General features: G+C 57.7%; 1 protein-coding gene across 4 annotated transcripts in view; it reads right to left on the reverse strand.

The window, feature by feature from the left end:
• The window catches only part of NECTIN2 (nectin cell adhesion molecule 2), a 303,490-nt gene that overhangs the window by 217,065 nt on the left and 63,994 nt on the right, over positions 1-22,431 (reverse strand). For all 4 annotated transcript variants that reach the window (XM_085615476.1, XM_085615477.1, XM_085615479.1 and 1 more), the window contains 3 exons: positions 10,920-11,252; positions 8,368-8,661; positions 6,842-6,959 (listed from right to left, as the gene is read on the reverse strand). In XM_085615476.1, coding sequence (XP_085471602.1) covers positions 6,842-6,959; positions 8,368-8,661; positions 10,920-11,252 — 745 coding nt within the window. The remainder of the gene's footprint in view (positions 1-6,841; positions 6,960-8,367; positions 8,662-10,919; positions 11,253-22,431) is intronic.

Consider the following 22,431-nt stretch of genomic DNA (forward strand, 5'->3'; position numbering starts at 1 on the left):
TGGGAGCACACGTACGGAATGTTTCTGGAACCAGTGCCCCTGACAACAGAGGGGAGGTCGAAGACCTCGGCGACAAGCGCCTCGAATTACCCAGTGCCGAACGACAGCCCCGGACCCCAGAGGGCGATCAACGGCGGAACCGGATAGTAGAGGCACCTGCCGGCGATGAAGAGGCCGGGGGAGGAAACGACTGTCCTGGCCAGCCATGCCGAGAGAAGCTTCATACGGGGTTCCCGCCAAGACTTCGGCTTCTGGTGTTGGCAGGCGTCGCAGTCAGTGGAGTCATGGTGTTCGCCCAGACACCATTTACAAATATGGTACGGGTCCGTCGCGGACATCTGCCGCGAACAGGAATTACAAGTTTTAAAGCCCAAAGGCATCACACACTGTTCCGGACGCGAAGCGTCGAACAGGAGGCCTGAAAACAGGCCAGAGGAACGCTCACTCCGGAACCACGTTGCACGCGGAAAAGAAGGAAACTGACATCAGCGCTCCGGGAGGGACTTATGTGACCTCGCTGACGTCACATGCGTGGACGACGTCAGGGCGGTCATGTGGCACCATCCCCCGGCTCGCAGAGGTGCTGCTGCAAAAAATGTCCGGATCCAGTCTGACGCCTTGGGATATTCTAAGTTAAGGAGTCTGCAACTAGGTGTCTATCAGATCAACATCATGCATCCTAGGGTGTACGATACTTTCATCCCATGCAGCCTAGGGTGCAAGAAACCTTCAGCCCATGCGTCCTAGGGTGCAAGAAACCTTCAGCCCATGCGTCCTAGGGTGCAAGAAACCTTCAGCCCATGCGTCCTAGGGTGCAAGAAACCTTCAGCCCATGCGTCCTAGGGTGTATGATACCTTCAGCCCATACGTCCTAGGGTGTATGATACCTTCAGCCCATACGTCCTAGGGTGTATGATACCTTCAGCCCATACGTCCTAGGGTGTATGATACCTTCAGCCCATACGTCCTAGGGTGTATGATACCTTCAGCCCATACGTCCTAGGGTGTATGATACCTTCAGCCCATACGTCCTAGGGTGTATGATACCTTCAGCCCATACGTCCTAGGGTGTATGATACCTTCAGCCCATACGTCCTAGGGTGTATGATACCTTCAGCCCATACGTCCTAGGGTGTATGATACCTTCAGCCCATACGTCCTAGGGTGTATGATACCTTCAGCCCATACGTCCTAGGGTGTATGATACCTTCAGCCCATACGTCTTAGGGTGCAAGATACCTTCAGCCCATACGTCCGAGGGTGCAAGATACCTTCAGCCCATACGTCCGAGGGTGCAAGATACCTTCAGCCCATATGTCCTAGGGTGCAAGATACCTTCAGCCCATGCGCCCTAGGTGTATGATACCTTCAACCCATACGTCCTAGGGTGTATGATACCTTCAGCCCATGCGTCCTAGGGTGTATGATACCTTCAGCCCATGCGCCCTAGGGTGTATGATACCTTCAGCCCATGCGCCCTAGGGTGTATGATACCTTCAGCCCATGCGCCCTAGGGTGTATGATACCTTCAGCCCATGCGCCCTAGGGTGTATGATACCTTCAGCCCATGCGCCCTAGGGTGTATGATACCTTCAGCCCATGCGCCCTAGGGTGTATGATACCTTCAGCCCATGCGCCCTAGGGTGTATGATACCTTCAGCCCATGCGCCCTAATGTGCATGATACCTTCAGCCCATGCGTCCTGGGGTGTACGATACCTTCAGCCCATGCGTCCTGGGGTGTACGATACCTTCAGCCCATACGTCCTAGGGTGCAAGATACCTTCAGCCCATACGTCCTAGGGTGCAAGATACCTTCAGCCCATGCATCCTAGGGTGCAAGATACCTTCAGCCCATGCGTCCTAGGGTGCAAGAAACCTTCAGCCCATGCGTCCTAGGGTGCAAGAAACCTTCAGCCCATGCGTCCTAGGGTGCAAGAAACCTTCAGCCCATGCGCCCTAGGGTGTATGATACCTTCAGCCCATGCGCCCTAGGGTGTATGATACCTTCAGCCCATGCGCCCTAGGTGTAGGATACCTTCAACCCATACGTCCTAGGGTGTATGATACCTTCAGCCCATACGTCCTAGGGTGTATGATACCTTCAGCCCATGCGCCCTAGGGTGTATGATACCTTCAGCCCATGCGCCCTAGGGTGTATGATACCTTCAGCCCATGCGCCCTAATGTGTATGATACCTTCAGCCCATGCGTCCTAGGGTGTACGAAACCTTCAGCCCATACGTCCTAGGGTGCAAGATACCTTCAGCCCATACGTCCTAGGGTGCAAGATACCTTCAGCCCATGCATCCTAGGGTGCAAGAAACCTTCAGCCCATGCGTCCTAGGGTGCAAGAAACCTTCAGCCCATGCGTCCTAGGGTGCAAGAAACCTTCAGCCCATGCGTCCTAGGGTGCAAGAAACCTTCAGCCCATGCGTCCTAGGGTGCAAGAAACCTTCAGCCCATGCGTCCTAGGGTGCAAGAAACCTTCAGCCCATGCGTCCTAGGGTGCAAGAAACCTTCAGCCCATGCGCCCTAAAGTGTATGATACCTTCAGCCCATGCGTCCTAGGGTGTATGATACCTTCAGCCCATGCGCCCTAATGTGTATGATACCTTCAGCCCATGCGTCCTAGGGTGTACGATACCTTCAGCCCATACGTCCTAGGGTGCAAGATACCTTCAGCCCATACGTCCTAGGGTGTATGATACCTTCAGCCCATACGGCCTAGGGTGCAAGATACCTTCAGCCCATGCATCCTAGGGTGCAAGAAACCTTCAGCCCATGCGTCCTAGGGTGCAAGAAACCTTCAGCCCATGCGTCCTAGGGTGTATGATACCTTCAGCCCATACGTCCTAGGGTGTATGATACCTTCAGCCCATGCGTCCTAGGGTGTATGATACCTTCAGCCCATGCGCCCTAGGGTGTATGATACCTTCAGCCCATGCGTCCTATGGTGTGAGATAGCTTCAGCCCTGTCAGGAAAAAAACATAGGGAAAAAAAAAAAAAAAAAAAAGAGCACGAGCAATGGGACTGAACGAAAAACCATGAACGAGGACAAGGAGGGAAAAAGAGCTTAGAGAAAGGGAGTGAGTGATGAAAATAGCAACAGTAAGAGCACCAAGGGAAGAGCGATCATGGATAATCGGAGTGAGAGATGGCGAGAATGAGGGCAGTGAGGAATGTAAAGTGCACAGTCGACCTCACCCAGGGACAACAAGGTGACAGCACTGAGGGCAGAACGTAAAGGCAAGGACAATGAAGGGTAAAGAGAGCATGGGCAAAGGCAATTAGGGACAGAGGGCACGGACTACTTCACTGAGGGTTGAAGAGATAGTGGACAAGGGCCTTGTAGGACTAATATCTATGGCACTGAGAGACAAAAGAGGACACAGACGAGGGCACGGAGAGACCAAGAGGACACAGACGAGGGCACGGAGAGACCAAGAGGACACAGACGAGGGCACTGAGACTATGATGACACAGACGAGGGCACTGAGACTATGATGACACAGACGAGGGCACTGAGACTATGAGGACACAGACGAGGGCACTGAGACTATGAGGACACAGACGAGGGCACTGAGACTATGAGGACACAGACGAGACTATGAGGACACAGACGAGGGCACTGAGACTATGAGGACACAGACGAGGGCACAGAGACTATGAGGACACAGACGAGGGCACAGAGACTATGAGGACACAGACGAGGGCACAGAGACTATGAGGACACAGACGAGGGCACGGAGAGACCAAGAGGACACAGACGAGGGCACGGAGAGACCAAGAGGACACAGACGAGGGCACGGAGAGACCAAGAGGACACAGACGAGGGCACGGAGAGACCAAGAGGACACAGACGAGGGCACTGAGACGATGATGACACAGACGAGGGCACTGAGACTATGATGACACAGACGAGGGCACTGAGACTATGAGGACACAGACGAGGGCACTGAGACTATGAGGACACAGACGAGGGCACTGAGACTATGAGGACACAGACGAGGGCACTGAGACTATGAGGACACAGACGAGGGCACAGAGACTATGAGGACACAGACGAGGGCACTGAGACTATGAGGACACAGATGAGGGCACTGAGACTATGAGGACACAGACGAGGGCACTGAGACTATGAGGACACAGACGAGGGCACTGAGAGGCAAAGAACATAGATAAGGACACAGGACAGACGAGGAAACTGGGAGATGAAGTGGACACAGACAAGGGCACTGAGAGACAAAGAGGACACAGACGAGGGCACTGAGGCAAAGAGGACACAGATGAGGGCACGGAGGCAAAGAGGACACAGATGAGGGCACGGAGGCAAAGAGGACACAGATGAGGGCACAGAGGCAAAGAGGACACAGATGAGGGCACAGAGGCAAAGAGGACTCAGATGAGGGCACGGAGGCAAAGAGGACTCAGATGAGGGCACAGAGGCAAAGAGGACTCAGATGAGGGCACAGAGGCAAAGAGGACTCAGATGAGGGCACGGAGGCAAAGAGGACTCAGATGAGGGCACGGAGGCAAAGAGGACTCAGATGAGGGCACGGAGGCAAAGAGGACTCAGATGAGGGCACGGAGGCAAAGAGGACTCAGATGAGGGCACGGAGGCAAAGAGGACTCAGATGAGGGCACGGAGGCAAAGAGGACTCAGATGAGGGCACGGAGGCAAAGAGGACACAGACGAGGGCGCGGAGAGACCAAGAGGACACAGACGAGGGCGCGGAGAGACCAAGAGGACACAGACGAGGGCGCGGAGAGACCAAGAGGACACAGACGAGGGCGCGGAGAGACCAAGAGGACACAGACGAGGGCGCGGAGAGACCAAGAGGACACAGACGAGGGGCACGGAGAGACCAAGAGGACACAGACGAGGGGCACGGAGAGACCAAGAGGACACAGACGAGGGGCACGGAGAGACCAAGAGGACACAGACGAGGGGCACGGAGAGACCAAGAGGACACAGACGAGGGCACGGAGAGACCAAGAGGACACAGACGAGGGCACGGAGAGACCAAGAGGACACAGACGAGGGCACGGAGAGACCAAGAGGACACAGACGAGGGCACGGAGAGACCAAGAGGACACAGACGAGGGCACGGAGAGACCAAGAGGACACAGACGAGGGCACGGAGAGACCAAGAGGACACAGACGAGGGCACGGAGAGACCAAGAGGACACAGACGAGGGCACGGAGAGACCAAGAGGACACAGACGAGGGCACGGAGAGACCAAGAGGACACAGACGAGGGCACGGAGAGACCAAGAGGACACAGACGAGGGCACGGAGAGACCAAGAGGACACAGACGAGGGCACGGAGAGACCAAGAGGACACAGACGAGGGCACGGAGAGACCAAGAGGACACAGACGAGGGCACGGAGAGACCAAGAGGACACAGACGAGGGCACTGAGATGAAGAGGACAGACGAGGGCACTGAGATGAAGAGGACAGACGAGGGCACTGAGATGAAGAGGACAGACGAGGGCACTGAGATGAAGAGGACAGACGAGGGCACTGAGATGAAGAGGACAGACGAAAGGACACAGACGAGGGCACTGAGACGAAGAGGACACAGACGAGGGCACTGAGACGATTAGGACACAGACGAGGGCACTGAGACGATGAGGACACAGACGAGGGCACTGAGACGATGAGGACACAGACGAGGGCACTGAGACTGAGGACACAGACGAGGGCACTGAGACGATGAGGACACAGACGAGGGCACTGAGACTATGAGGACAGATGAGGGCACTGAGACTATGAGGACAGATGAGGGCACTGAGAGGCAAAGAACATGGATAAGGACACAGGACAGACTAGGAAACTGGGAGATGAAGTGGACACAGACAAGGCACTGAGAGACAAAGAGGACACAGATGAGGGCACTGAGGCAAAGAGGACACAGATGAGGGCACCGAGAGGCAAAGAGGACACAGATGAGGGCACCGAGAGGCAAAGAGGACACAGACGAGGGCACCGAGAGGCAAAGAGGACACAGACGAGGGCACCGAGAGGCAAAGAGAACATAGATAAGGACACAGAGGACAGACGAGGAAACTGGGAGATGAAGTGGACACAGACAAGGGCACTGAGAAACAAAGGACACAGATGAGGGCACTGAGGGACAGAAGAGGACACAGATGAGGGCTTAGAGAGAGAGGACAAAGACAAGGGCACTGAGAGACAAAGAGGACATGGACAAAGGCTCAGAGAGACAAAGGACACAGACGAGGGCACGGAGGGACAAAGAGGACACAGACTAGGGCACTGAGGAGACGAGGACACAGACAAAGGCACTGAAGAGGAGGACACAGACAAAGGCACAGAGATGGAGGACAGATGAGAGCACTGAGACGAAGAGGACACAGACGAGGTCACAGAGAAGAGGGCATAGGCGAGGGCACTGAGAGACAAAGAGAACATAGATAAGGACACGGAGGACAGACGAGGAAACTGGGAGATGAAGTGGACACAGACATGGGCAGGGATAGACAAAGAAGGCACGAAAGAGGGCACAGCAAGATGCAAAGGGCACTGAGGGACGAAGAGTCAAGGATGCCGTTGGGTAAACAGTGAGAGAAGACATGTTGGTAAGGCAAGTGTGAAGAAAAATGGGCAGCCAACGCGGACCAAAGCACAGAATGTATCCACCACAGACCCTCCTTGCAATGCTACCAGGATTCCTTTGCAAAGCTCACCGAAGATGCGACATTGGATACCCTGAGATTCCACAGAAGATACCCTGAAATACTGACTGGACATTAGGGAAGGACTTGTGCAAGACGCCCCTCCAAGCACTTTAATCCATGTTAAAGTAAACTTACGTTTTCCATTCGTACTTGGTGGGAGGGGGGTTGCCGCTAGCAGAACATTTTAGCTCCACTTGCTGTCGGTTGATGTACCAGTTGTCATCGTACCCTGCGATGCTCACCTCAGGGGGGTCTGGAAAAGAAGGACAAGCAGTTAAAGGGGGAATCACAGCCACCACTGGAAAGAGACTGGGGGCAAGGCAGAGAATTCAGGGGGCTAAGACAGGGTGGCATCCACCAACCCCTCCTCCGACATGGAAACAAGGCTTTCAAATATACAGCGTTGAACTGAGCCTTCAAAGCGAAGGGGTGACATAACCACCTCTGTGGACTGCTTGCCCAAAAGGCATTCGAATGGTGTGTAAAGCTGTTCGCAGAATGGCCCACGACGGTGGGGAGCGCGGGTCCACTTCAGCCAAGCTCTCTGCTTAACACAACCCATGGAGAGCAGGACTGATGAATACTATGGGAAGAGGGGGCGGGGCTGTAGCGATGCATTCACTGTCTGTGCAGCACCCAGCGCTCTATAGCTCTTAGAGGGGCAGACGTAGCTATAAACTCAAACTGGTGCTCGTGGGAGCCACTGCGCACCCTCCCACTGCACTGGATGGACAGCACCACAGCTCAGGATGTCAAAGGGGTGAACACTGTATGGACATGGACAGTACCACAGCCGGGCTCTTTGCACCGGGTGGGATAAGCTACTATTACACACACTTTATGGACAGTACCACAGCCGGGCTCTTTGGAGGGGGTGGGATAAGCTACTCCTACACACACTGTATGGACAGTACCACAGCCGGGCTCTTTGGAGGGGGTGGGATGAGCTACTCCTACACACACACACACACACTGTATGGACAGTACCACAGCTGGGCTCTTTGGAGGGGGGTGGGATAAGCTACTACTACACACTTTATGGACAGTACCAAAGCCGGGCTCTTTGGAGGGGGTGGGATAAGCTACTCCTACACACACTGTATGGACAGTACCACAGCCGGGCTCTTTGGAGGGGGGTGGGATAAGCTACTACTACACACACTGTACGGACAGTACCACAGCCGGGCTCTTTGGAGGGGGGTGGGATAAGCTACTACTACACACTTTATGGACAGTACCACAGCCGGGCTCTTTGGAGGGGGGTGGGATAAGCTACTACTACACACTTTATGGACAGTACCACAGCCGGGCTCTTTGGAGGGGGTGGGATAAGCTACTCCTACACACACTGTATGGACAGTACCACAGCCGGGCTCTTTGGAGGGGGGTGGGATAAGCTACTACTACACACACTGTACGGACAGTACCACAGCCGGGCTCTTTGGAGGGGGGTGGGATAAGCTACTACTACACACTTTATGGACAGTACCACAGCCGGGCTCTTTGGAGGGGGTGGGATAAGCTACTCCTACACACACTGTATGGACAGTACCACAGCCGGGCTCTTTGGAGGGGGGTGGGATAAGCTACTACTACACACTGTACAGACAGTGTCACAGCGAGGCTCATTCAAGGGGGTGAGGGGGGGCTGCTGCACTCACACTGTATGGACAGTACCACCGGGATACTTTGAGGAACCTTGGCTGTCCTGGAGCTGATGACACAGGTTACTGTCTTCCCATTGGCTGCGCTCGTTGGGAAGATGCTGTACTGGCTGTTCACAGTGAGGGTGCCGTCGGTGTTGTTAGTCACTGTGGTGCTGATGTTGCCAGGAACCACGGATTGCCACGTGATCTCAGAAGGAGGCTTCCCATTGGCTGAGGTGCAGTTTGCCACGGTAATCTGCTGGTCTCCAACTGCACCTGGCACGGCCTCTGCATTATTAGTGGGTTCAGCTGGAAACCAATGGAGAAAAGCATTCAATGGCAGAATGAGCACGTGAGCATCTGAACTCGGTGAGCGACCTTCAGTAGCAGAGAACACAAAGTAGATGCACACCGCTCCCCGCCCTAGAGCACCAGCAGCAATCCCTCCCTAGTGCACCAGCAGCAACCCCCCCCCCCGCCCTAGTGCACCAGCAGCAATCCCACCCTAGTGCACCAGCAGCAACCCCCCCCACCCTAGTGCATCAGCAGCAACCCCCCCACCCTAGTGCACCAGCAGCAACCCCCCCACCCTAGTACACCAGCAGCAACCCCACCCGACCTAGTGCACCAGCAGCAACCCCCCCGATCTAGTGCACCAGCAGCAACCCCCCCCACCCTAGTGCACCAGCAGCAACCCCCCCGACCTAGTGCACCAGCAGCAACCCCCCCGACCTAGTGCACCAGCAGCAACCCCCCCGACCTAGTGCACCAGCAGCAACCCCACCCGACCTAGTGCACCAGCAGCAACCCCCCCGACCTAGTGCACCAGCAGCAACCCCCCCGACCTAGTGCACCAGCAGCAACCCCCCCGACCTAGTGCACCAGCAGCAACCCCCCCGACCTAGTGCACCAGCAGCAACCCCCCCACCCTAGTGCACCAGCAGCAACCCCCCCACCCTAGTACACCAGCAGCAACCCCACCCGACCTAGTGCACCAGCAGCAACCCCCCCGATCTAGTGCACCAGCAGCAACCCCCCCGATCTAGTGCACCAGCAGCAACCCCCCCGATCTAGTGCACCAGCAGCAACCCCCCCCACCCTAGTGCACCAGCAGCAACCCCACCCGACCTAGTGCACCAGCAGCAACCCCCCCGACCTAGTGCACCAGCAGCAACCCCCCCGACCTAGTGCACCAGCAGCAACCCCCCCGACCTAGTGCACCAGCAGCAACCCCCCCGACCTAGTGCACCAGCAGCAACCCCCCCGACCTAGTGCACCAGCAGCAACCCCCCCGACCTAGTGCACCAGCAGCAACCCCCCCGACCTAGTGCACCAGCAGCAACCCCCCCGACCTAGTGCACCAGCAGCAACCCCCCCGACCTAGTGCACCAGCAGCAACCCCCCCGACCTAGTGCACCAGCAGCAACCCCCCCGACCTAGTGCACCAGCAGCAACCCCCCCGACCTAGTGCACCAGCAGCAACCCCCCCGACCTAGTGCACCAGCAGCAACGCCCCCGACCTAGTGCACCAGCAACAATCCTGCCCTAGAGCACCAGCAGCAACCCCCCCGACCTAGTGCACCAGCAGCAACCCCCCCGACCTAGTGCACCAGCAGCAACCCCCCCGACCTAGTGCACCAGCAGTAACCCCCCCCCGACCTAGTGCACCAGCAGCAATCCCACCCTAGTGCACCAGCAGCAACACCCCCGACCTAGTGCACCAGCAGCAACACCCCCGACCTAGTGCACCAGCAGCAACCCCCCCCCACCCTAGTACACCAGCAGCAACCCCTCCACCCTAGTACACCAGCAGCAACCCCCCCGCCCTAGTGCACCTGCAACAATCCTGCCCTAGAGCACCAGCAGCAACCCACCCGACCTAGTGCACCAGCAGCAATCCCACCCTAGTGCACCAGCAGCAATCCCACCCTAGTGCACCAGCAGCAACACCCCCCCCCCTAGTGCACCAGCAACAATCCCGCCCTAGAGCACCAGCAGCAATCAAACTCTAGCGTACTGTATGAGAAACATTCATGAACACAGCCTTAGTGTATAAACAATTGGGCCCTGACGGTGCACTAACATCAAATCACCTCTATGCACTAGCTATCAACCAATCAGCTCCATGCAGAAAAAACAAATCCCTCTATACACAAGCAAGCAACCATACCCTTTGTGCACAAGCAAGTTAAAGATCACTGCCACAACCAAGAAATAAATCACCCCAGTTCACATGTTCACTCAAGTGTAAAAGCAACACATCGCCCTATACGCAAGTAACACCAGCCATGGCGCAAACTAGCAACAGACGAACAAGACCAACTAATCAAAGCGCAAGAAAAGCATAAATCACTTTTGTTCAAGAAAGCTATAACTCAGCCCTTTGTACAAAAAACCAGCGACCAGAAGGCAACAGATGCCCACCACAGACGAGCAAGCAATCACACCCCAGTGCAGAAACATGTTCACTGGGTGGCCAGGGAACACCACCCTATACACAAGCAAGAGACAAGCGGCCCCTTGCATCACCCCAGACTCCCCGCGACCACAGCCCAGGAGGCACTCACCCAGCAGGATCAGCTTGGTGGTTCCCTCTTCGTTCCCATTGGGGTAGGTGGCGAACTCGCAGGTGTAGGCGCCCTCGTCGGCCATCTGGAGGCCGGTGATGACCAGGGTGGGCTCGGTCAGCGAGGGCTGCAGGAAGGCGATGTGCTTGATGGGCAGGTTGGTCCCGAAGGTCGGGTTGTACACCGCCACGTTGGTCTTCTTGCCCCCAGCTTCCCTCACCCATGTCACCTGGGTTATCTTAATAGTGGGGTCGTCGGTAGGGAGGGTGCAGGGCAGCGTCACATCCTGGCCCACGAAGCCGGTGACCTCGTCTCGCACTTTCACTCGCTGGGCTGCAGGAAAAGGAGAAACCATTAGATCTGCATATAAAAAACAAACCGTGGCACTCCGTTCACGGATCGGCTGCAGGCAGAGGGCCGGCTCCGTTCTTGGCGGACGGGATGCCCGTCCCTCGGCCGGATTAAAAGCTCCATAGGGTATCATGGAATTGTAATTTGGCGAATGGGACATCTGTCAAATTTGTCACAAGTAGCCTTGTCTACCAAGATCGTAATCGGGACCAGAGTTTTATAAAAAATACCATTGCATGGTGCGCGCCGCTTATTGTATATTCATCACCACCACCCCCTGGCAAAGAGGCCACGAAGAGCCAGGGGCGAGTACACCGACTCTTGGTAGAGCACACACAATATCACACACTCATAAGGGAGGGGGGGGGGGGGGGGGGGGGAGGAAGAGGCAAAATTCCCACTACTCCGACCTCCCCTCTCACAAGACTATAACACACAAGTAGTAATAGGGTAATTGTAATCCAACAGAGGCGTGCGCTGTGTGAAAAAATACTGCCCTCACTCACAAAACTGTTAAATGCTTCTTCATTGGGCTTGCTTCAATACACCCCTGCGCACCCTCATTCAGGAGAGAATGCGCCCACCCACGGGAGGCGGCGCGCGCCCACCCACCCAAGGGAGACAGCAAGCGCGCGCACACACCCTCGAGAGACAGCAGGCGCCCGCACACCCTCGAGACAGCAGGCGCACGCACACCCTCGAGAGACAGCAGGGCGCACGCACACCCTCGAGAGACAGCAGGCGCACGCACACCCTCGAGAGACAGCAGGCGCACGCACACCCTTGAGAGACAGCAGGCGCGCGCACACCCTTGAGAGACAGCAGGCGCGCACACACCCTTGAGAGACAGCAGGCGCGCGCGCGCACACACACATCCTCGAGAGACAGCAGGCGCGCACACCACACCCTCGAGAGACAGCAGGCGCGCACACACACACCCTCGAGAGACAGCAGGCGCGCACACACACACACACCCTCGAGAGACAGCAGGCGCACACACACACACCCTCGAGAGACAGCAGGCGCACACACACACACCCTCGAGAGACAGCAGGCGCACACACACACACCCTCGAGAGACAGCAGGCGCACACACACACACCCTCGAGAGACAGCAGGCGCACACACACCCCTCGAGAGACAGCAGGCGCGCGCACACCCTCGAGAGACAGCAGGCGCGCACACACCCTCGAGAGACAGCAGGCGCGCACACACCCTCGAGAGACAGCAGGCGCGCACACACCCTCGAGAGACAGCAGGCGCGCACACACCCTCGAGAGACAGCAGGCGCACACACACACCCTCGAGAGACAGCAGGCGCGCGCACCACACCCTCGAGAGACAGCAGGCGCGCGCGCACACACCCTCGAGAGACAGCAGGCGCACACACACACCCCTCGAGAGACAGCAGGCGCACACACACACACACACCCTCGAGAGACAGCAGGCGCACACACACCCTCGAGAGACAGCAGGCGCGCACACACACACACCTCGAGAGACAGCAGGCGCACACACACACCCTCGAGAGACAGCAGGCGCACACACACACCCTCGAGAGACAGCAGGCGCACACACACACCCTCGAGAGACAGCAGGCGCACACACACACCCTCGAGAGACAGCAGGCGCACACACACACCCTCGAGAGACAGCAGGCGCACACACACCCTCGAGAGACAGCAGGCGCACACACACCCTCGAGAGACAGCAGGCGCACACACACACCCTCGAGAGACAGCAGGCGCACACACACACCCTCGAGAGACAGCAGGGCGCACGCACACCCTCGAGAGACAGCAGGCGCACGCACACCCTCGAGAGACAGCAGGCGCACGCACACCCTCGGGGAGAGCACCTCGAGAGTCAAGAGAGCAGATATACTCTTGGGAGAGTGAACAACTTCTGCTATCACACGAGTGTGCCACAACGGTCTGATCTGCGCTCAACAAGGACAAAGATCTCATGCACGCCTTAAGATATGGACAGATGTGAATATTCCATCAATTCATGGTGCTCACTGACCGCATGGAACAACACTTCACAAGTTAAACACACACTATGCTCAGGATTTATAGAGCGCATGGCTGCCCAACGGGCCTCCAAGCACTGAGGGTCAAGTCAGTCACAGTGGCCGATGCAAAAGCAGGTCATTCAAAGAGGTTGTTTTAAGTAATTCCCTGAATTTGGATTCTTCTCAAATCAATACCTGAATTCCAGAGCTTTGGTGCCAGGTGGGCAAATGAGTGGCCTCCACTTCTAGCTCTTGATCTGTGCTACAGTAAAAAGTCTCGGATAAGGAAAGGAACTTTTACCGTTCTTTTGAAAACGGGCAGGCAATACAACCCCTGCCAAGGATGTAAAAATGGTCTGAGACTTGGGGATCTGAAAGAGGTCCAAGTGGGGGGGGGCGGCCGAGCGCCACGGGGCGCGAGGCGGCCGAGCGCCACGGGGCGCGAGGCGGCCGAGCGCCACGGGGCGCGAGGCGGCCGAGCGCCACGGGGCGCGAGGCGGCCGAGCGCCACGGGGCGCGAGGCGGCCTAGCGCCACGGGGCGCGAGGCGGCCTAGCGCCACGGGGCGCGAGGCGGCCTAGCGCCACGGGGCGCGAGGCGGCCTAGCGCCACGGGGCGCGAGGCGGCCTAGCGCCACGGGGCGCGAGGCGGCCTAGCGCCACGGGGCGCGAGGCGGCCTAGCGCCACGGGGCGCGAGGCGGCCTAGCGCCACGGGGCGCGAGGCGGCCTAGCGCCACGGGGCGCGAGGCGGCCTAGCGCCACGGGGCGCGAGGCGGCCTAGCGCCACGGGGCGCGAGGCGGCCTAGCGCCACGGGGCGCGAGGCGGCCTAGCGCCACGGGGCGCGAGGCGGCCTAGCGCCACGGGGCGCGAGGCGGCCTAGCGCCACGGGGCGCGAGGCGGCCTAGCGCCACGGGGCGCGAGGCGGCCTAGGGCCACGGGGCGCGAGGCGGCCTAGGGCCACGGGGCGCGAGGCGGCCTAGGGCCACGGGGCGCGAGGCGGCCTAGGGCCACGGGGCGCGAGGCGGCCTAGGGCCACGGGGCGCGAGGCGGCCTAGGGCCACGGGGCGCGAGGCGGCCTAGGGCCACGGGGCGCGAGGCGGCCTAGGGCCACGGGGCGCGAGGCGGCCTAGGGCCGCGAGGCGGCCTAGGGCCGCGAGGCGCGAGGCGGCCTAGGGCCACGGGGCGCGAGGCGGCCTAGGGCCACGGGGCGCGAGGCGGCCTAGGGCCACGGGGCGCGAGGCGGCCTAGGGCCACGGGGCGCGAGGCGGCCTAGGGCCACGGGGCGCGAGGCGGCCTAGGGCCACGGGGCGCGAGGCGGCCTAGGGCCACGGGGCGCGAGGCGGCCACGGGGCGCGAGGCGGCCTAAGGGCACGGGGAGCGAGGCGGCCTAAGGGCACGGGGAGCGAGGCGGCCTAAGGGCACGGGGCGCGAGGCGGCCTAAGGGCACGGGGCGCGAGGCGGCCTAAGGGCACGGGGCGCGAGGCGGCCTAAGGGCACGGGGCGCGAGGCGGCCTAAGGGCACGGGGCGCGAGGCGGCCTAGCGCCACGCGGCGCGAGGCGGCCTAGCGCCACGCGGCGCGAGGCGGCCTAGCGCCACGGGGCGCGAGGCGGCCTAGCGCCACGGGGCGCGAGGCGGCCTAGCGCCACGGGGCGCGAGGCGGCCTAGCGCCACGGGGCGCGAGGCGGCCTAGCGCCACGGGGCGCGAGGCGGCCTAGCGCCACGGGGCGCGAGGCGGCCTAGCGCCACGGGGCGCGAGGCGGCCTAGCGCCACGGGGCGCCCTAGCGCCACGGGGCGCGAGGCGGCCTAGCGCCACGGGGCGCCCTAGCGCCACGGGGCGCGAGGCGCCCTAGCGCCACGGGGCGCGAGGCGGCCTAGCGCCACGGGGCGCGAGGCGGCCTAGCGCCACGGGGCGCGAGGCGGCCTAAGGGCCACGGGGCGCGAGGCGGCCTTAGGGCCACGGGGCGCGAGGCGGCCTTAGGGCCACGGGGCGCGAGGCGGCCTTAGGGCCACGGGGCGCGAGGCGGCCTTAGGGCCACGGGGCGCGAGGCGGCCTTAGGGCCACGGGGCGCGAGGCGGCCTTAGGGCCACGGGGCGCGAGGCGGCCTTAGGGCCACGGGGCGCGAGGCGGCCTTAGGGCCACGGGGCGCGAGGCGGCCTTAGGGCCACGGGGCGCGAGGCGGCCTTAGGGCCACGGGGCGCGAGGCGGCCTTAGGGCCACGGGGCGCGAGGCGGCCTTAGGGCCACGGGGCGCGAGGCGGCCTTAGGGCCACGGGGCGCGAGGCGGCCTTAGGGCCACGGGGCGCGAGGCGGCCTTAGGGCCACGGGGCGCGAGGCGGCCTTAGGGCCACGGGGCGCGAGGCGGCCTTAGGGCCACGGGGCGCGAGGCGGCCTTAGGGCCACGGGGCGCGAGGCGGCCTTAGGGCCACGGGGCGCGAGGCGGCCTTAGGGCCACGGGGCGCGAGGCGGCCTTAGGGCCACGGGGCGCGAGGCGGCCTTAGGGCCACGGGGCGCGAGGCGGCCTTAGGGCCACGGGGCGCGAGGCGGCCTTAGGGCCACGGGGCGCGAGGCGGCCTTAGGGCCACGGGGCGCGAGGCGGCCTTAGGGCCACGGGGCGCGAGGCGGCCTTAGGGCCACGGGGCGCGAGGCGGCCTTAGGGCCACGGGGCGCGAGGCGGCCTTAGGGCCACGGGGCGCGAGGCGGCCTTAGGGCCACGGGGCGCGAGGCGGCCTTAGGGCCACGGGGCGCGAGGCGGCCTTAGGGCCACGGGGCGCGAGGCGGCCTTAGGGCCACGGGGCGCGAGGCGGCCTTAGGGCCACGGGGCGCGAGGCGGCCTTAGGGCCACGGGGCGCGAGGCGGCCTTAGGGCCACGGGGCGCGAGGCGGCCTTAGGGCCACGGGGCGCGAGGCGGCCTTAGGGCCACGGGGCGCGAGGCGGCCTTAGGGCCACGGGGCGCGAGGCGGCCTTAGGGCCACGGGGCGCGAGGCGGCCTTAGGGCCACGGGGCGCGAGGCGGCCTTAGGGCCACGGGGCGCGAGGCGGCCTTAGGGCCACGGGGCGCGAGGCGGCCTTAGGGCCACGGGGCGCGAGGCGGCCTTAGGGCCACGGGGCGCGAGGCGGCCTTAGGGCCACGGGGCGCGAGGCGGCCTTAGGGCCACGGGGCGCGAGGCGGCCTTAGGGCCACGGGGCGCGAGGCGGCCTAAGGGCACGGGGAGCGAGGCGGCCTAAGGGCACGGGGAGCGAGGCGGCCTAAGGGCACGGGGAGCGAGGCGGCCTAAGGGCACGGGGAGCGAGGCGGCCTAAGGGCACGGGGAGCGAGGCGGCCTAAGGGCACGGGGAGCGAGGCGGCCTAAGGGCACGGGGAGCGAGGGGGCACAGGGAGCGAGGCGGCCAAGGGGCACAGGGAGCGAGGCGGCCAAGGGGCACAGGGAGCGAGGCGGCCAAGGGGCACAGGGAGCGAGGCGGCCAAGGGGCACAGGGAGCGAGGCCAAGGGGCACAGGTATGAGGATTGTTGTGTAGTCTCCACCTTCCGGTTGGAACTGTACATTTGTGGATGGCATAACTGTTGGGGTTGTACCAGTGTGATTTAACCTACCCCCTCAGGATATGTTGTCCTACAGGCTAGCTAGCTCACAGTGCAACTATAAGTACCCATAAACCTTGGCGGGTAGCAAATGGTTCTGGCAATCACTGAATAGGACGACCCAGACTCCCTCAAGAATTGTGGTAACAGAGCTAGAACCTTTTCACTCAGTCATTGGCTCTCAGAGAAATATACAAGGAATACACAGTAGGACGTTCAGTGCTTACTGAACCAACGTGATTCTTGTATAGAATATATGTGCTGCAAAAATCAATAGACCGAAGCATATGAAAGTTATTAGAAGTACTAGGACAGTAAAAAGAATAAAAAGTTCCACCATTGTGCTAAGACAACAAATATATGCAGGCATATAACATTGTAAAGAAATCTGGTGCACCCCTACTATGCAGTCCCTAACCCAAGTGTCGTAGGCAGGCCTGTGTGTGTAGGTGTGTGTGTAGGCGTGCGTGTGTGTGTGCGTGTGTGTAGGCGTGTTCTGCCAAGAATCTCCATACTGGATGATCCAGGCACGGTTACCGGAAGGGAAAGAATGTAACGTCCTTGTCTTGGACACAAGCTGGACACCCTTCGCAGAGATATCAGAAACTGCTGGGCTGAAGCTTCAGTGTGTAGAGACCTCCCCATTGTCAGCAGAGAAATCCTCTAACCAAACCTGAAAGGCTTGTTTTTTTTAAAATGAAAAGCATCCTTGGGAGTCCTGGACAAGCCAGAATTGTTATGGTCTATAGATAGCCATGCGGCCTCATGGACGAAAAATAGAACGACATGTATACAATGTCTGCCGAGGCCTTGCACATGGTGTCCAATCAGTCACGATAATGGCCTCGCAAAGTGGAATTTGTAAGTGAAGCAGAAAACAGGCACAGGCGCCCTGCCCCAGGCCACAGGCACAGGAATCCGGTACAGATGATCCGCCCCAGGGCTCAGGCGCAGATGATCCGCCCCGGCACAGATGCCCTACCCCAGATTGCAGCCATATGCTAAACCTCAGAAAACAGGCACAAATCTTCAGGCCCAGAGGAGAGGCACAAATGGTCTGCCCAGAGCACAGGTATAGGAAGCCAGCTCTGTATATACTGTACCAAAGTAACGTATAGTGTGCACAGAGTTCAGGGAGTCCACAGAGGCTTTACATCGCACCGCTGATCCACCAATATAGGAGGGTGGCTCCGTATATACTATACCAAAGTGAGGTATAGTGTGCAGAGTCCAGGGATCCCCAGCGTTTCAGCAGAGGCTGAATGAGGTAAGTCCTGGCAGCTCTCTTTGTGGTAGTGTGGCCGAGCAGTCAGGCTTATCAGGAGGGTGTGTGAAGCATTCATTGTATTCACTCAAAGGCTGAAAGCGCACACTCAGACTGAATCCAGACCAATTGGTTCAGTATGAGACGGGTACACTGATGGTTTATTTCTAGAACCACGCTGGACTTGGCACCGGAAGGTAAAATATGCTTTCAAAGTTAAAACTTTACAAAGAAATGCAGTTGAAAATGGATTTGCAACAGTTACAGGTTTGCACTTGCTCTTAAAATAGTTTAAAATTATTTTGATTACATGGACTACTGGGGGTGATGCGCCTGGATATCACATAGTGGATCCCACAATACAAAGGTAAGTAAGACACCTTTTAGTTTAAAACATCGTTCATCAGAGAACATTTTAGGAACCAAAACTCAACGTTGGTTCCAATGGGGAAAATAAGGTTATAGGTTTGCAGGAAAGTAAACGACCTGCAAGAATAGTTTTTTGGGGATTAGAATAAAGGTTCTCTTGGGCACTCACATTGCACCACCAGCAGCACTGGGGCGGCTGGTTGCAGAGTGCAGGGGCCAAACATTTGCCAATTGGACTAAGGGGGCCTTCAGTCAGGGGCTGCTTACGAGCAGGCCACTCAAGTGTGGGAGAAAAGCTCCTGGGGTTAGGATCAGCCTGCAGGGGCAATAATCAGCACAGGAGCTGCACCACTAGTGGCGCAGGGGCGGCCGGGTGCAGGATGCCAAGACGACGTCGGGGGACCCTGTGGTTTGCAATGGAGATCTCCAGTTTGAAGAAAACGCTGCAGGCTCAGACAAGGTTTCCTGAAGGTGAACAAAGGCAGGAGAGGTAAGTTGGGTCCTTGAGGGAGCCAAAAAAAGCGGAAATAGAGCCCTTGTAAATATGCCCCTTGGCCCATCGTGTTGAGCTCCGGTTCCGGTGCTGGGCGTGCAGGGAACTTGTACAGTAATTTTACCACCACTTTCAGGTCGCAAGGACAACAGATATGTCTCAATTGACAATGTCAAGCTACACCATCTGGCCGATTCTGAATAATTTGCCTCCAGCTTCATCATATGCCACTATTTCAGGGAATCCTGACACTGCCGTAGAGATGGACTCTGTTGCTAATCCTGTGCTGGCCCTACAATCCACAGATATTAATGATGAACAAGAATATACTTACCCTACAAGTGAAGCTTCGCCTGGTTTCAATGCTGCAGCCAGGAACGAGTCGCGTTTTTCGTTTGACTCATTCAAAATCAGTTTTAACCCCATCGAAATTTAAATTTTTTATCTCCTGGTTTAAACGCACTCATTTGGTTCCACCATGGATCTATGGGGCATATCAGCAACAACCATCGCTCAGCGCACTTAGCGCTAGGATAAGTGTCGCCGGCTAGCGTGGATTTTTATCGCTGAGATAGTGTGCTATTAGCAACGCTTATCTCAAAAGCGATAAAAATCATAGCGCCAACAGGCTAACGTGAGATTACTGCTGGAAACCCAGCGATAATCCCACGAAGTTTGGCGATAGCTTGCTGATCGGACCTCATATACTTAGCCATGATATCCACCTTCCATAGGATATCATGGCTAAATCAGTTTCAAAACAGGCGTAAAGAAAGTAGCGATAAGGGGTTATCGCTACTTTTGTCGCTATGCTGCTTTGCGTGAGGCTTGATAATAGGAGAAATGTCGCTTAGCGACATTTCTCCCGTTATCCTGGGGAAGAACGCCCACTTTGCATTTCATTAGAGATGCAAAGATGGGCGTTCGGAATTCAGGCGCTAAGGCAAGGTTTCACGCAATAGCGTGATCTTGCTGATATAGCAATAAAATTATCGCCGCTTTTCGGCCGAAAACAGCTGCAAAAGCGGCGATCATTTTATATCGCCGCCTTGTAGATCTGCCCCTAGATTTGGCTGGAGCTCCTTCTTATTTTCCTATTCATGTCCATTGGGTTTGTGGCCGTGTTGTTTCTTTTGATCAAATGGACCCTCCCTTAAAGAACGCTCTGCTGCTGAACTGGTGGATGGAACTTTGGCCCCGCATTCTTCATCGCTCATCACGACGAGGGGCCAGACTTTCGTCAACATTACAGCCTGGCCAGTTACTGGTGGCATAATATGGGATACAGTCCAGTTTCAAATTCATGGTCCGACAGATTGTTAATGTTCCGAATGTACTTCGTGTCTCAAGTGGGGGTGATGTGGTTAAATATAACATGCGTTCAGATGACCGAGATGTGCGAGCAATACATTCTCTGTTTTCAGATTTAAAATACTATGCAGCATTCGATGCTGAAGACTTGTATTTGAATTCTGAAAATTATGCCGACTTGTATTGTTTTACTTACAAAAGGATGTTTTAAAAGACGAAAGAACCTTTACTCTTTTTCACACCAAATTGAGATTCTTCGCTTCCAGGTCGCATCCGCTCTTGTTGCTCAGACTTTTTGAACTCTGTGTTCTGCTTCAATCACTGTGCGTAGGACTGCCCAAGGGGAGGGTGTCGTGAGGGTTTGTGGGTGCCAGCGGACGTTGCTAAATTAGAATTAGTTTGCACTATGCATCACCGCCATCTTGCCGCTCACGTACACGACACTACATACATTGCTTCCCATAAACACCTCTGCTCGTGCTGCTTCACTTGGGAACTCTCTGCCTTTCACTATTTCTGTTGTGCTCCGAGTTCTCGTCTGTACATCGTGTTCAAGGCCAGAAAACAACTTCACTGGTTAATCTGCTTTGGTCCGTCCCACACACATCTATAGCAGGGGCGTAACACAGGCCCCCGCAGCCCGTGAGGGGGGGCCAGAGCTGCAGGGGGCCCCCTCAGCACCGTACTCCGTCCTGAGAGCTCCATAGTAAATACGGAGTGGGGGCCCCTTTATGTACCTCGAGGGGGAGCCCCCTCAACTTTCGTTACACCAGTGACATATATACATAACATGGAACACAGCTGCCGTACTGACTTGGAGTGCTTTTAATATTGCACGGGATGCAAGTTAACATCACTTGGAGAAAACCTTTCTAGGGGAAGAGCTGTGCTAGTCCGGAGATGTAAATCCTATCATCTAAGCCTTGAGGTAGGGGGTTCCGCTGTCCAAGCCCAGAGGTCTTCCACCGATATAATAAACATAGCTTGTAGCACGGGAGGGTAGTAAAGCGCTATAAGGCTTCATCCACTGTCATTATAATATGCTGTCCCCGTTCGTAGTATATGGAATTGTAACCATGCTGATATTGTTTTTATGCATTTCTTTGCTAATGTTAGCACGTGCACTGCATAGTTGAAATAAACGCTTGAAACTATACAGTCTCTGGTGACTCACATTGTGAACAGGTATGAGCGTCGAAGGGAGAGAGTGTCTTGTTCCTATGAATTCTGAGAGGCCCCGAGTCGCATGTTCTATGAGATCCAATCATTGGTAGCTCCGCTGTAGTACGGAGAGCGAATGGGATACTATAGCTAGCCAGATAGGGGTTCTGGGCACTGAGGCGTGCTTTTGGTACACCACAATACACCAAAGTCCTGGTTTCCTGTGCATAGTTCTGTGCATGTGCAGAATCCCTGCAACAGTCTCTGTGGAAATTAACCCCAGCAAGTAGGCCACTTTGAAAATGTACCCCAGCAAGAAGGCATCTGTGTAAATGCACCCCAGCAAGTGGGCCTTTGTAAAAATGTACCCCAGCAAGCAGGCCACTGTGAAAATGTACCTGAGGGGTGGGGTTGGCAAATGAGGGCACACCTCTCCTAACTTTGTTTTCCAGTCGATTTTCCCACCCAAAGTGGGAGCAGAACTGGTGGGAGCCAGTTACTGCGGGCAGCAAAAGGCAGGGACAGCTTGCAAAGGCGGCATGCCTGAAGCTTCTCCTTCGTAGACACAGCTCATCCTGGGGGAGGTGGCATGACACCACTGCCCAGGATGGGATTTACTTCTGGACCCAGAGAGTGGTGGCTCTCCATCCAGGGGTCCATAAACCGGTCTGGTGGTGGCAAATGGCGGGCAGCCATTCAGGAACCACACCAGGGCTGGTCAATTTTCAGGGGGCATCTCTTAGATGCCCTCTGAATGCATTATACATTAAATCCCACACTGGCATCAGTGTGGGTTTAATATGTTGAGAAGTTTAACTTCTCAGTTTTCTGTGTAGCCATTATGGAGCGGTTGAGTTTGTGATGACAAACTCCCGGCACCATATAGTCTTAATGGCTTTACTACACCTACAATGTCGAAGAATTAGCTTAGGCACTGTAGGGGTACCGTGCTCCTGCCACTGCACCC

The sequence above is a fragment of the Triturus cristatus genome, chromosome 7, assembly GCF_964204655.1.
Source record: "Triturus cristatus chromosome 7, aTriCri1.1, whole genome shotgun sequence".
In the NCBI taxonomy this organism is placed as follows: Eukaryota; Metazoa; Chordata; class Amphibia; order Caudata; family Salamandridae; genus Triturus; species Triturus cristatus.